Consider the following 15,388-nt stretch of genomic DNA (forward strand, 5'->3'; position numbering starts at 1 on the left):
TTAAATGTCACATTTTACATTTTCTCAGGTAATTGGAATGTGAGGACTAGTTTGGGGAGTAGGAGTAACATAATCTAGTGTCTGCTTGAAATTAATGAGACAGCATGGTTGGTTATGTAAAGCAGAAGTTCCAAGGAACTGGTATTTGTAAGGAAGCATAAGAGGAGAGTAAACGTAGGTCTGGATCAGTGTCTTTATCTAGGAAGAAAGGAGTTCGTATACCTTCAAATACTCAAGATAAATTCAAACTCTAATTCATTTAAAGATCTTGTTTAGTACTGTTGTAGCATGTGGGTTTTTAAACTTTCTTGTAAGAATTTCATTATTTTCAAACATTACCCTTAATGGTTTGCCTCTGAAAACACAGATCCAAAAGTTGAAGCCAAGTACTCCTGATGTTTTCTCGTTTCTAGACCAGAATTTTATTTTATATTAGTTTTTAATAATAATATTCATTTGGTGTGAAATTTTAAAAGTTCCAAGAAAGTATAAAGTAACAAGTAAGCTTACCTCTTCTTAGGTTCCAGTCTTGCTACCCAAAAGTAATCAGTTAGCAGTTTCTTACTTCCTTCAAAAAATGTGGAAGTACATATAAATAAAGATAAGTAATGTGGGTTTTAAAAATATCAGTATGTATAGTTACTTCATTTTTTTAAAAAAAAAGCTACATAGTATTCCCTTTGTATACGTGTTCCACAGTTTATTTAATCAACTTATTTTTGTTGATATTTGCTAGTCATCAGTATTCAGCATTCTGCATGCATGTTTTACATGTCTAAGTAAGCATATCTTAAGGAATAATTTGAAAAGTATATCACAGGGTGTATGCACTTTAAAATTTGGTAGCCGTTGTTGCCAGGATGCCCTCCAAGGAGTTTGCCTCAAGTTCTTCACTCCCCAACAGTGGAGGATATCATGATAGTAAAAATACCTAGTATTGGGGACTTCTGGTAGTCCCATGGTTGGGATTCCGTCTGGCAATGCAGGGGACACGAGTTCAATCCCTGGTCCAGTAAGATCCCACATGCCATGGGGCAGCTAAGCCTGTGATCCACAACTACTGCGCCTGCAAGCCACAGCTACTGAAACCCAGGGCCCAGAGCCCGCTCTCCGCAGCAAGAGAAGCCACTGCCACGAGAAGCCTGTGCACTGCAACAAAGAGAAGCCCCTACTCGCCGCTACTAGAGGAAGCCCATGTGTAACAGTGAATTAATCCCATGGACAGAGGAGCCTGGTGGGCTACAGTCCACGGGGTCGCAAAGAGTCAGACACGACTGAGTGACTTCACTAGTCCAAATAAGTAAATAAAAATTTAAAACACGCCTAGTATTTGTTGGGTATTTACTCTGTGCTGGTAATGTTCTGGGCTTCCCAGGTGGTGCTAGTGGCAAAGAACCTGCCGGCAGTATTGGAGATATAAGAGGTGTTTGATCCCTGGGTCAGGAAGATCCCCTGGAGAAGGGTATGGCAACATACTCCAGTATTTTTGCCTGGAGAATCCCATGGACAGAGGAGCCTAGTGGGCTATAGTCCATAGGATCACAGAGTTGGACATGATTGAAGCAACTTAGCACGCGTGCACAGTAATGTTTTAAGTGCTTTATATGTCTTCTCATTTAATCCTCCCACTCTTTGGAGGTAGATTCTGTCATTATCATCTTCATATCATAGGGAAGCATTTAGAAAACCATTTTAGAATAATTTATATACAGAAGAGTTAAATATTGATAGGACTTAGCTGTATTGTCAAACATTTTTTTCTTTTTTCCACTTTATTGTATTTTTTATTAATCTTTATTTTCTAACTTTTTATTTTGTATTGGGGTATAGCCGATTAACAATGTTATGATAGTTTCAGGTGAACAGCGAATGGTGTATTGTCAAAAATTTTTAGTGCTCTCAAAAAATTGGATTCTTTAGATTCTTTGAGGTAGGATTTTCTTCTAGATGTATTTTTAGTCCTGGCTTTTTGACTCCAGGTCTAGTGTGTTTTAGTGTGTGTAAACGATTTGGGGAGGATTTATCTACTGAACTTAGGTAATATGATTTGTAATGTGGATGGGCATTATCTGGAGTACTGGGACAACTTTTTCATAATGCTGTTCATCAGCGCTTATTGATTATTACTGTAGTGAACTGATGGAAACAGTGTTTTACATGTTAAGTCTTTTGTTTAACCTTCAAACTCTCTTAAGGCAAAACTGTTGTAGATAATTAAGGGGTTTTGCCAGATTACCAAGAATGAGTTATTTAAGTCAGTACTTTATATTGTATAACAAATTAGTTCATATGTAGTCAGCAGATTTTTGTATAATCCCTATTTGCCTTTTGCTTTATCATTATTGTCTTTTAAATTTATTAGAGCTCTCTATTCAAGCCTAGAAAACCAAAATGATACACAACTTGAGTTGTTGGACATTGAGTTATCTCCCGTTGCCAATTGGGTAGAGAATTTATACATCCTGTTTTGTTCTCAGTATTTGCCAAGAACTTCATATATTTTAAAATAACTTAGTGGCAGCTAAGTTTTAGAGAGCTATTATTCAGTGTGCCTTCTCTGAACTGCTGTTTAAATTTTTATTATATAATACTATAGGCTTTGGTTTCTCCCAATTAATTGTGCTTTTGAGGATCTCCTTATTTTACTAACTTTAAATTAAATATTTATAGATTCTATTTCCTCGAGACTTGAAGGAAATGTAAATACCATGTATGTCCCCAAATAAGAGACCTAGAATATGTCAGTCCCACTTGCCTACTGAGGAGAAAAAAAAGTTTTGAATCTCTTGAAATATATACAGTTAGGTCTATAATTAAAGTAGTAGCATATCTAAAGTAGTAGTTTTAGTCTTAAAACTAAATCACTACTAATTTATTTGCACATATAAAATGTTGAATAAATATCAGTTTAGAAATATTGCATGTCAGTACCCATATTTCCTTATAGGAATTATAATAATAATAATTATTATTATTACTCACACAGGCACCTTAGGTACCAGTGACTTGGTAATTGCTAGCACCACATTTTAAGTTGGACAGTTTTCAAGATCATATTATTCTCATCTTTGTGTAAGATATAGCACTTGCTGACTCCATGAGTGATGCTGTACTGGAAATTTTATCCCAAACTACATATACCTTTTTTCCTTATATTATGATTGGAAAATCCCTTTTTCGTAGGTTTTTTTGTTTTGTTTTGTTTTATATCTCTTAGGTGTACATTTTATTTACAGCTTTTAAAAATGTATCCAACAGGTGTATGTTCATATTTTATGACTGTACTCCATACTGTATTGACTTAAGGGTTTTACAAGTGTACTCAGCTTGTAAAGATGCTCAACCCTTGGAATGGTAAAGTCCTTACACTGTGAATTATATCAAAATTCATGAATATTTCTTTTCTAAAAATAATAGTTTTTGTTGTTATTTTATAATTTTTATATGGGAATTTTCACACTTTTAATATAAAAATATATAAGTATACAATGAACTCCTACATATTCAGAATCTAACTTCAGTTTTCAACATTCTGCCATTCTTATTTCATCTCTTACCTCTCACTTTTTTTTTTAATGGAGAATTTCAGAACAGTTTCTGACATCATACCATTTAATTTGTTTTATATACTACATATTTCCTACAGATTGGTAGATCTAAAAGCTTGATTAGATTCAGGTTCAGTTTAGCAACATTTCCTTGGTGATGCTGTGCACTTTCTGTTGTATCACATGTTAAAATTGATGAGAGGGTTTAGATTGTATCATCCTGATCCTTCCACCATAAAATTTCCCATCAACATTTCATAAAATACTTTTAGCAGCTTTGATGATCTTATCTAGATACATTATTTCATTAAGGGTTCTAAAATGCTGACTTCCTAATTCTGTCATTCTGTTACATTTATTAACTGAGTTCTCTTAAAAGGAAGAATTTTCTCTACATCAACTAATCGGTTACTCTGAAATGTAGGTCATACAGGAAAGGTAAGACAAATGCTTGAATCTTAACCTTCATTTGCTATTTTTTCAGAATAAACTCTAGCAATATTTAAAGAGATTTTTCATTTTCAAGTACCGTTTTGAGATCATGGATTTTGGCATAGTTGATGTATTGCAGTCGTCTTCTTCTTTTTGATGTTCACATAGTTTCATCTTTGACCAGTGGGAGCATTTTCAGGTTGGTCTGTGTCCTTCTGATACCACTCAAGTAAACTTTGATAATTTCCTTACTCTCTGATTTCACAAGATAGTCCAGATTCATCCTTTTCATTTCCTGTCCCAAACCTGGAACTAGTCATTCCAAGTACTCCTGATTGCTTTTTATTGAGAAATCATATTTAGAAGCTATACACTGGGAACAAAACTGCTCATTTTTCTATTGGGTTATCACTGCTTTTCATCTTTCTTAATGAATGTGGTTTGTAAAGATTATAGAAAGATAAATCATTAATTCATGTGACTGTTTCCACTGAAAATTTAGGATTAGGGTTTTTATGTAAACTTGTGTTTTACTTTTTGATCTGTTTACTCTTACATTGAAAATCTTGATTCTTAACAATATTCACTTTTATTCTATACAAACTATAAATGCACAGAAGTAAACATTCATATATGAATTTAAATGAAAATACTTAAAATTATTACTAACAATAATTCTGTTGAATATAATACAAAATTTTTTCTGTGTGTTTCTTTGTTGCCCTTGGCTGGTTTACTGTATGGTTATGCCACCAATTTAATATGCATTTAGGATCATTTGTTTCATGGTTGCTGCAAGGTTTTGTTTTTTTCTTTTAAAGGATTTGTAAAAATTTTTAGTTTTGCTTTTTAATTCTTTGAAGCACATACCTGGTTCTGAAGTCAGAATCACTGCAGACAGTGACTGCAGCCACAAAATTAAAAGACGATTGCTCCTTGGAAGCAAAGCTATGACAGACCAAGACAGGGCATTAAAAAGCAGGGAGATCTCTTAGCTGAAAAAGGTCCATATAGTAAAAGCTGTAGTTTTTCCAGTAATCAGGTATGGATGTGAGAACTGAACCATAAAGAAGGCTGAGTGCTGAAGAATTGATGCTTTTGCATTGTGGTGTTGGAGAAGACTCTTGAGAGTCCCTTGAACAGCAGGGAGATCTAACCAGTCAATCCTAAAGGAAATCAACCCTGAATATTCATTGAAAGGACTGATGCTGAAGCTACCTGATGTGAAGAGCCAACTCATTGGAAAAGACCCTGATGCTGGGAAAGATTGAGGACAAGAGAAGAGGGTGACAGAGGATGAGATGGTTGGATGGTATCACTGACTCAATGGACATGAGTTTGAGCAAACTCTGGGAGATAGTAAAGGACAGGGAAGCCTGGCATGCTGCAGTCCTTGGGGTCACAGAGCATCAAACTTAGCGGCTGAACAAAATCAAAACTTTTAAATAAGATGCATTCACTGAGGTCTAGTTTTCCATCTCTGCCCTCTCTTCCTGTCTTTTTCTCGCTAATAGTCATTTCACACTATTTTTGTCTTCGTTTGTTCCATTTTTCTCTTCAAAAAGATGAGCAAATATATATATGTGTGTGTATATATGTTTACATATACACATCCTCCCCTTACTCACAACATAGCTCTTTTTTTCACTTAATATATTCAATTGTTAGAGTATAGATATATAATAGAGGAATAAAAAATGGATATGATATGTAGGCTTTCATTCCTCTCTGTTCATTCCTTTTCATTCCTCTTTTATTTTTTCCACAGGTCCACAGTACTTGTTGTATAGTTATATCCTAATTTGTTCAACCACTCTCCTATTGATGAACATTTTGCACACTTTTGCTATTATGAATCAGCTTGCAATGAATAGCTTTTTGTATATGTCATTTGATAGTTTATGCCATTGTATCTTTGGGATAGAATTCTAGGAGGGGATTATTGGGTCAAAGACAAAAGAGTATGTTATTTTTAAAATATGGCCAAATTTCTCTGTGAAGATTGTAACCATTTTGGATTCATCATCGTTGTATGAAAGTGCCTATTTCCCCAAAGCCTTTCCAGCAGCATCTGTTATCAGATTTTAATTTTTTGGTCCATTTGATAGGGAAAAAGTAGTATATCAGAGTATTTTAATTTGCATTTTTTTATGAGTAATGTTTGTGTGTCTTCGTGTATTTAAAATTATTTGCATTTCTTTTCTTGAGATCAGTCACTTCATTTGCCTGTTTTTCTCTCAGAAAATTGGTTATTATTCCATCCATTTTTAGAAGTTTTTTATATATATATTAGAGAGATGTATTCTGTATCACACATTTTCCTCAAATTTTTCTTTAGTTTTTGACTCTGCAGTGTCAAAAATTGTTTTGGATTAGTCACATTTATTGACTGTTACTGTTTCTGTGTTTCTGATCGTAATTAGTAAAGTTTTTCCCACTCCAAGTTTATAAGGGAACTAACCCATTTCCCTCTGGCCCCTGTATTGTTTACCTTTTTTTTCCCCCCTTACAAAGTGCAGATCTATTTGATGTTTACAGTGTGAAGAATGGATCCTTTTTTTTCACGTGACTATCCAACTGTCCCAAACCAAACCGTTTAAAATGTTCTTTTTCCTACTGACTTGAGATGTCACCTTTGTCGTATGTTAAATTTCCATAAGCATTTGGATCTATTTATGGAGCTTTCCTACTATTCCATTGGTCAGTCTGTCTGTCCATGCACTAGAAGCACAGTTTTAATCATAGACTCTTACATAGTTTCCTGATTATTTTCTCCTGTTTTTTCCTCCAAGTGAACGTATAATCAACTTTTTATTTGAGGATGGTGGTAGTGGGGAGACACATGACGATATATTTTTTGGAATTGTATTTGTAGGCTAAATTAGAGTGAACTGACATCTTTAAGATGTTGAGTGTTCCTATTCCAGAGTATGGAATGTCTTTTCATTTACTGAAATGTAATTTTGATCTTGCAGGGAATGTTTTGTAGATTTTTTATCAGCTTTATTGAGGTATAGTTTACCTATCATAAAATTTATCCATATTGAGTATACAGTTCAGTGACTTAGTAAACTTAAAGCTGTACAGCCATTGCCACAGTACAGTTTTAGAACATTTCCATTAATCTCAAAAGACCCCACCTACCTGTTTACAGTTAGTCTCTGTCCTACACTTACTTCCTCATACAACCTCTAATCTGCTGCTGTCTCTATAGACTTGCTTTTTCAGGACATTTCATAATACTATATGTGATCTTTTGTATCTGGCTTCTTTCACTTCCCTTAGTGTTTTTGAGGTTCATCTGTGTTGTAGCAGATATCAGTAATTAGTTTCACTTTGTTTTTATTTAATTCTATTCATTTTATTACTTAGTTCCTTTATAATATGCCATTGTATTGATAAGCCGCATTTTGTTTACCATTTGTCAGGTGGTGGACATTTAATTGTTTCTAGTATTTGACTGTTGTAAACAATACTATTTGTGAACATTTGGGTACAGATTCTTTGTGTATGTATATGTTTTCATTATTTTGAATAGATACCCAACAAAAGCTCCCTAAGAAGAAGAGTCAAAGGTATTAAAACTTAAGTAACTTTGTGACTACAAAAGACAGGAGCAGTAGCAATGGCAACTGTAACAGGAAGATTCTTTTGATAGTAACTAGCATCAGCTTGTTGAGTATGTGTTACATGATGATATATTTTATATAAAGAGTCTGAGTTCAGATTTGGAATTAGGTGTTAATTCCAAGTGTTGCTTATGTTTGTTTGACAAGTCATTTAAACTTTCTAAGTTTCAAGTTCTTATGGAGCTAGACAACGTAGAATATTAAACATGGGACAGAGTATATGCTCACAAATTGGAAGCTCTTCTTGTTATTTGGCATCATACCAGACTTAAGACACAGGGAAACGAAAATAACAAGTGATATGGAGGGATTCTTGAAGAAGTCTGTGAGAGCAACCATTGTTTTTGTTACCAGTGTTACACTATCCAGGTTGTTACATTTTATTTTTCTCATGAAATACAAATAAAATAAGTAAACTTAAAAGAAACAGCTAAATCACCTACAGTCCCATCACTTTTAGTTAAACTAAAATTTCTTGTCATTTAATATTTCTATGTGTAAAAGACAACATAAAAATGAAATTGGTATAAGAAGTGACCTGTTGATTTTTTTAAAGCTTTCTTAGGGTTAACTTCATAATTTCAGGGATATTTCCTTTAAATTTTGTTTTAAATAATAGTCATTCTAAAGATACCCAAATCTTGCCTAATTGTGATGTTATTTAGTTGCATGGTTTTTGTGTAGTGTGTTCAAGTAATGCTTATAAAGGTTCTTTTTGGAAAAATTACATTTAAGCAAATAGAGGAGCAGTGCCTAAATGAGTTACTTATATAACTTTTAGTTATACAACCTCTATATTCATAAAAAATGATACAAATTGAATTTTAATACAGTAGCAAAGCTAGCTTTGTATCATTTGTCATTGGATCTGATATTTGACTTTGCTTAACTATGTGAAAGGTGTCTAATATTACCTGTCAGCCTGCAGTCCATGGGGTCGCAAAGAGTGGGACACAACTTGGTGACTGAACAACAATGTTAGGTGATTTCTTTACAGGCTTGTAAAGAAATTTCATATATACATACCATGGAGAGAACACCAATAAAGTTGATATGCAGATGTAGCTTTTCTCCATGTAAAATGGTAATGTCTACTTGATAGTTTAAAATAAGGGAGTTTTTTTTTTTTAATCCATGGTGTTTTATTTTTATATATAATACTTTTAGTTCTAAATATATGATTGCTGGGAGCTTTTGTCTTAATCTGTATCATGTATGAGATTATGAAGAATTAGAAAAGTATTTTGGAAATTGAATTGAGAATATTAAGTAGACACTTAAGTGCCACCATTTTGTTGTTCTCTGTGTATAAGATATTTATGATGTTAAAAATACAGTTAGGGACTTCCATGGTGGTCCAGTTGGTATAAGACTCTGCCCTCGCAATGCAGGGGACCTGGGTTTGATCCCTGGTCAGGGAACTACATCCCACATGTTGCAAATAAAGGATCCTGCATGCCGCATCTAAGACCTGGTGCAGCTAAATAAATAAATTGAAAACAATTAAAAAACAAAGAGAGAGAAGGCATCTCCTGGTTTCCCAAATGTAAAACAAAACAAGCAAACCAGAAACAAAAAAACATTTGACCTGAACATGTCTATGTGTATAGTCTTTAGGACTTAGAAACTACTTTAAAATTTTGCACATCTCATAGTTTTCAAATCTTAATTTTTTTTTCCTATTTAGTGGATAGAACAATTTACAAGTATTCCAAAATAGAAATGTTAAGGAATATTTTTAAAATAACTATTTCTCTAATCATAACATCTTTCATTGTCTCTATGATTTACTAGTGCTTGCTTTGTTATCCTCCTTGGAGTATCAGTATCAGAGAATATGTTATATATCTAATCATGGACTTGTAACCTCCTCCAAATACTGGCCAGCTTTTGAAGTAGTGCAGGTATTTGATGATACAGCTATATTACAGATGAAATTCTAGGTCTAGAAATGGTGCCTCAGGTGAAGGAATGTAGACTGTGTAAACTCCACACTGAGAAAAACGTTGAGCCATTTGTTATCATGTGGTAAGCAAGCGTTCTGTCAAAACTGGATAAAATTGAATATAACTATCAATGGAATACCAACATACTAGTAGAAAATACAATGAGAAAAAGGTAACATGTTTACAAAATCAGCAAAGAGAATACAGTGTCTAAGAATAATCTCAATGTGAGTACATTTGGCTTCTCTGAAGAAAATTATGTAACTTTATAGAATTACATTTATAATCAAACCGTATTCTCCGTTGTTTTAGGGGTTTATAATTATGATATTGGTAGAAGTCAGGATAGGATCTTGGATGGAAGTATATATGTTTTAGAGATATCAGCGCTTTTAAAGTGATGTCTAATGCCACCATTCCAGTCCAAATCTCAGGAGTTTTTCTCTCCCTTTCATTTACAATCCTGAAGAATAATTAAGAAAACCTGAATGTACTAGGTATCAAAATAGAATTATTTTAGTCCTTTCATCACATGATGTTGGGACAATTATAGATCTACATGCTCAGAAGGTGAATTTAGACCTTTTGTATCATGTCAGACACAGAGATTAACAAAATGGATCACAGACATAAATGTTAAAAGTTAAATTACACAATTGCTAAAGAAACATACAAATTCTCAGTCACCTTTGGTTATGCACAGGTTTGTTTAAACAGTCACTAAAAATGTGATCCATTAAAGAAATTGCTGACTTGGTGTTTCATCAAAATGAAAGACTTCTTTTCTTTTTAATTTTGTTTATTTTTTAATTGAAGGATAACTGCTTTACAGAATTTTGTTGTTTTCTGTCAAACCTCAACATAAATTAGCTATAGGTATCCCCTCCCTCTTAAACCTCCCTCCCATCTCCATCCCCATCCCACCCCTCTGGGTTGATACCAAGCCCCTGTTTGAGTTTCCTGAGACGTACAGCAAGTTTCCGTTGGCAATCTGTTGTCCATATGGTAATGTAAGTTTCCATGTTACTCTCTCCATACATCCTACCCTCTCCTCCCTTCTCCCCATGTCTGTAAGTCTGTTCTCTGTGTCTGTTTCTCCATTGCTGCCGTGCAAATAAATTCTTCGGTACCATCTTAAAATGAAAGAGCTTCATAAGACACCATTAAGAAAATGAGTATATAAAGAGCTTTTATAATCCAACACAAAAGTCCAAGTTAAACATGAATGAAAGATCTGAATTGATATTTTGGCACAGTGGCTAATAAGCATTTGAAGAAATGCTCAACATCATTAGTTATTATAGAAATGAAAATTAAACCACAATAAGATACTACTATATATGCACTAGAACAGTTATAAAAAAGAGACAATAATAATTCATGGCAAAGATGTAGACAAACTGGAGCCCTCATTTTCCTGGCAAGGATGTGAAGTTGAACAGTCTCTTAGGAAAACAATTTGGTACTTCATTAAAATGCTAAACACAAATTTATGATAGTATTTAGAAATTACATTCCTAAGAATTTACCCAAGAAAAATGAAATCACATGTATACAATGAAGTACATGCATTTATTTATAATAGCCAAAAGTGAGAAAAATTTAGGTGTCCATCAATGACAAAAGAATGGATAAACTGATATATTCATATGATAGGATGCTTATTCAGCAGTAGAAATGAACTGTTGGTATGCTAGAAAGATGAATAAATCACAAAACAAGTATACTTAGTGAAATAAGCCAGATATGAAAGTATCTATAATATATCACTCCATTTATATTGAGCTTTTAAAAATACAAATCAATCCATAATGACAGAAAGCAGGTCAGTTGTTGTAGGGGTGGTTCAGTCACTAAGTTGTGTCCGCCTCTTGCTACCCCATGCACTGTAGCCCACCAGACTCCTCTGTCCGTGGGATTTCCCAGGCAAGAATAGTAGAGTGGGTTGCCATTTCCTTCTCCCTGTTGTAGGGGTGTAGGGATGCAGATAGAGGGATGGTGATTGACTGGAATAGGGCTTGTGGGATCTTTTCAGGGTATTGGAAATATTTTAAAACTGGACTGTGGTGATGGTTATGTTTCATGAATGTACTAAAGTCAGTGAAATGTACACTTAAAGTGGATGAAATTTTAAGCTCTCAGTATCCTTATTATTGGAAAATTCTTATCTCAAACATGTCTTAGAAATTGTTGGCTGACCTTTAGACAGGTGATAGTAATGAAGAGAAAAGACTATTTTAAAAAAGATAGTTTAGCCCTAGATTTGTGGAAAATACAGCAAGAGAAGAAATGGAGCGTAACTTTTATCCTCTTTTTTTTTTTTTTTTTTTTTGACCATCTTAACCAGTTTAAAGGGTCCAGTTCAGTAGTTTTAAGAGTATTCACATTGTTGTGAAATGGATTTCTGGAACTTTTTCTTCTTGCAATCTGAAACTCCATACCTAATTAACAGCTCCCTTTTCCTTCTTCCCCGCTCAGTCCTGGTAACCACCATTCCACTTTTGAATTTGACTACTTTAGACAGTCATCCATAAGTGAAATCATACTGTGTGTGTGTGTGTGTGTGTGTGTGTGTGTGCGTGTGTGCACGACTACATTATTTCATTTAGCAGGGCCAAATTCTAGTAATAATCTTATCTAATGCCATAAGTAAAAATTAGTTCTAGGTGAAGTAAATACTAAGGAAACACACTGAACCCAATATAATGTCTTCTAGATAAGGAAGCACTTTCCAAGTAGAATACTTTAGGAAAGATTGTGTACAGAAAAATTAAAGATTTTGTAGCATAAAACTAAAAAGTCACTGTGTTTCTTAAAAAATACCATATCACACAAATAAAAACAACCCTGAAGAAAGTGTGCAGAGAGTGTAGTGTCTTCATTTTATATGTTAAAGGGTTAATATCTTACAAAATGTGAATATCTTACATAAGATCTTAAATGACTACCTAATATTACAGTGTTAATGTCCTTATATGATTATGCAAATTCATATGGAAACTACTGAAAGTTTGTAAAGCATAAACAAAAATCATAAGAAGAATTAAAAATGAATATGTATAGATTAAGAAAGGGAATTCTCTAGTGACCCATTGGTTAAAAATCCACCTGCCAGTGCAAGGGGTTTGATCCCTGGTCTGGGAACATCCCACATGCCTCAGGGCAAATAAGCCTGTGCTCCGCAGCTGCTGAGCGGGCACTCTAGAGCCCACATGCCACGGTTCCTGAAGCCTGCGTGTCCTAGAGTCCTGTGCTCTGCAACAGGAAGAGCCCCCGCAGTGAGAAGCCTGCGCACTGCAACTAGAGGGTAGTCCCTGCTTGCTGCCACTAGAGAAGGCCTGCGCGCATCAATGAAGACCCAGCATAACCAAGAATAAATACTAAATAAAATTTTTAAAAAAGAGTAAGTAACTTTTCACTATGTGTGGTGAATTCTGGTTTTAAATACTTTGATTTGACAGATAAAATTTTTACTTTTGTGACTAATTTCTGTCAAAATTTTTTGTCTATAAGTTAGCTGACAGGCATATGCCCTTAATTTTTAAAATTGAAGTGTAGTTGACTTACAATGTTGTGTTCATTTCTTCTGTTTGGCAAGTTGATAACATTACACATGTATATACATTCTTTTCTTTTCTTCTTCTCCATTATGGTTTATCACAGAATACTGAATATAGTTCTCTATGCTGTACAGTAGAACTTTATCTCATATACCCTTCAAATGTATTTTCTTTCTAGGAAATATTGATGAAGATGTTGTGGTGATAGAAGCTTCCTCCACTCCCCAGATCACTGCCAATGAAGAAATTAATGTTACCTCAACTGACAGTGAAGTGGAGATAGTAACAGTTGGGGAAAGCTATCGGTAAGATTTTAATTCCTAGTTGTATATTTGAAGTTTTAAGTATAAATATTTAGATACATTTGTGCTGCAGATATTTTCATTGTTTTACTTTTTTTTTTTAAAACCTAGTGTGAGTATGTGGTTGTTAAACCAGGCTGAGTTAGATTCATCTGGGAAGATTATAAAATACATATTGTTGCTGGATCATGGCCCAGACCAGTTGAACCAGAATCTTAGGAATCAGTATTTTTTAAGCACCCCAAGTATACAGTGAGAGTTGAGTCATTGCTCTGGATAAATATTGATTTTACTTGGTGTTTTATAAAATTGAGTTTGTTATATGATTCAGAGTTCACAAACTCCTGGTTTCTCATTAATACCACTGATGTTTATGCTTTTATATTAGGACAACTTTGTATGAAACCTCTTTTAAAATTTTTTTGTCCTTCACTCAGTAATTTGTTATAAGCTCTGTAATAAAAAATGAGTGGGATATCCTTGTTTGTTTTGATAAATAATTGAAATGACATTGTCCTTTTGAGAATCACTTTGACCAAAAAAGAGAGAGAGAGACCCTAATACTGTATTCATTTTGGGCTTTAGATGGTTACAGATACTGGTAAAGGAAGCAGTGAACTGCTCCTCGCTTTCATTTCATGCACAAAACTAATCTATGGATGAACCTTAATTTTTGTGTTGGAATGAAATTAGAAATGGATTCTAAAATGAATTTAGAAATTTAGAATGAATTAAAAATATATTTTAATGTTACTGATTAAAAAAAAGTTCATGTTGCAGTCATATCTGAACTGCTTCTTAACACTTTCTCATTGGAGTACTGCTCTAATGGCATGGAAGAGAGCACTCTATAACATGTCCTTGTTTAAATTTAAATGATTTTCCCATACTTGGAGGAAAATTGATACTCCATGGTATGTGCCATTGATACCTGTGACTGCCCATAGTGCTTGATACAACATTAACTTGATTTTTATGAGCTATAATGATTGTTGAAACTAAGAACCAGTTTTTTTCATGGAATTGAAGAGCTTTCTTACCATGCAGATGTTTAAATATTGAAGCAAATGCATTCACATAGTGGTAGACAGTGCTCTTGAAAAAGACATGCATGCTCATTACTCATATTTATTTTCCTTATGGTTACATAGAACACGAACTTTGTTACTTCAATTGGCTCCTCACCCTTCCTCTCTAAGAGAGAATGTATCCGTGTTTCAGATCTCCTTGCGTCAGGATTTGATAATTGCCACTAAGACCTCTCTGAAACTGTCCTTATACATCAGGCTTTTTGCTGGTACTTCACTCAACATTATATTTGGAGTTAGTATATCCTGTGAAGTTTTCACCAAAGTACTGCAAAGACCTGGAAGTTTCTTCAGCTATTAACAGTTTATCAGAAATAATAGACTGCTCAGTTTCATCAAAGACTCTTGGTTTCTCAAGAATTCATTCTCCTTATCTAAAACTATTTCATCTTGACACATTTGTTTATCCTCATGCCTTAATATGTACAATTCTTGCTGGAATACACTGTCTTTTTTTCTTTTTTCTTTTAATCTGTGTCTCAGGATTTAACCTCTATACTCCTATTACTTGAAAATTTAATTTTACAATTTGAAGTTCTTTCTAAACTTCTAGGCTCTATGATTGCTGAGGCCATTTTCAGCTCAGTTTGAACTTTGGAGTTCTTCTCTGAACTTCTCTGTATGAACTTTGAGTGATCAATCTCATACACATATGACTACATGTTAGTGAATCTGGCTCACTTTTTTCCATACATGCTGACATACATGCATAGAAGCATATAGGCAGTTTTACATTCATTTGGGGCAGGAGGAAAAACCAACTTTGTAATAAACCCCACCTTCCTAAAACATTTATTTTTTTCTCCTTGGTTCCTGAGAACTGCATATTTTATATACTGTCTCTATACCTTTAATCCAGATCATTACAGTGAATCCTTTACAA

The 15,388-nt window shown here is 33.9% G+C and overlaps 1 protein-coding gene across 1 annotated transcript in view; it reads left to right on the forward strand.

Annotated features, from left to right (window-relative positions):
* RNF111 (ring finger protein 111) overlaps window positions 1-15,388 on the forward strand; it is an 84,026-nt gene that overhangs the window by 34,493 nt on the left and 34,145 nt on the right. Inside the window, exon 3 of the mRNA XM_068964871.1 lies at window positions 13,294-13,420. Within this exon, the coding sequence (XP_068820972.1) occupies window positions 13,294-13,420 (127 nt within the window). The remainder of the gene's footprint in view (window positions 1-13,293; window positions 13,421-15,388) is intronic.

The sequence above is a fragment of the Capricornis sumatraensis genome, chromosome 2 (genome assembly GCF_032405125.1).
Source record: "Capricornis sumatraensis isolate serow.1 chromosome 2, serow.2, whole genome shotgun sequence".
Classification (NCBI taxonomy): domain Eukaryota; kingdom Metazoa; phylum Chordata; class Mammalia; order Artiodactyla; family Bovidae; genus Capricornis; species Capricornis sumatraensis.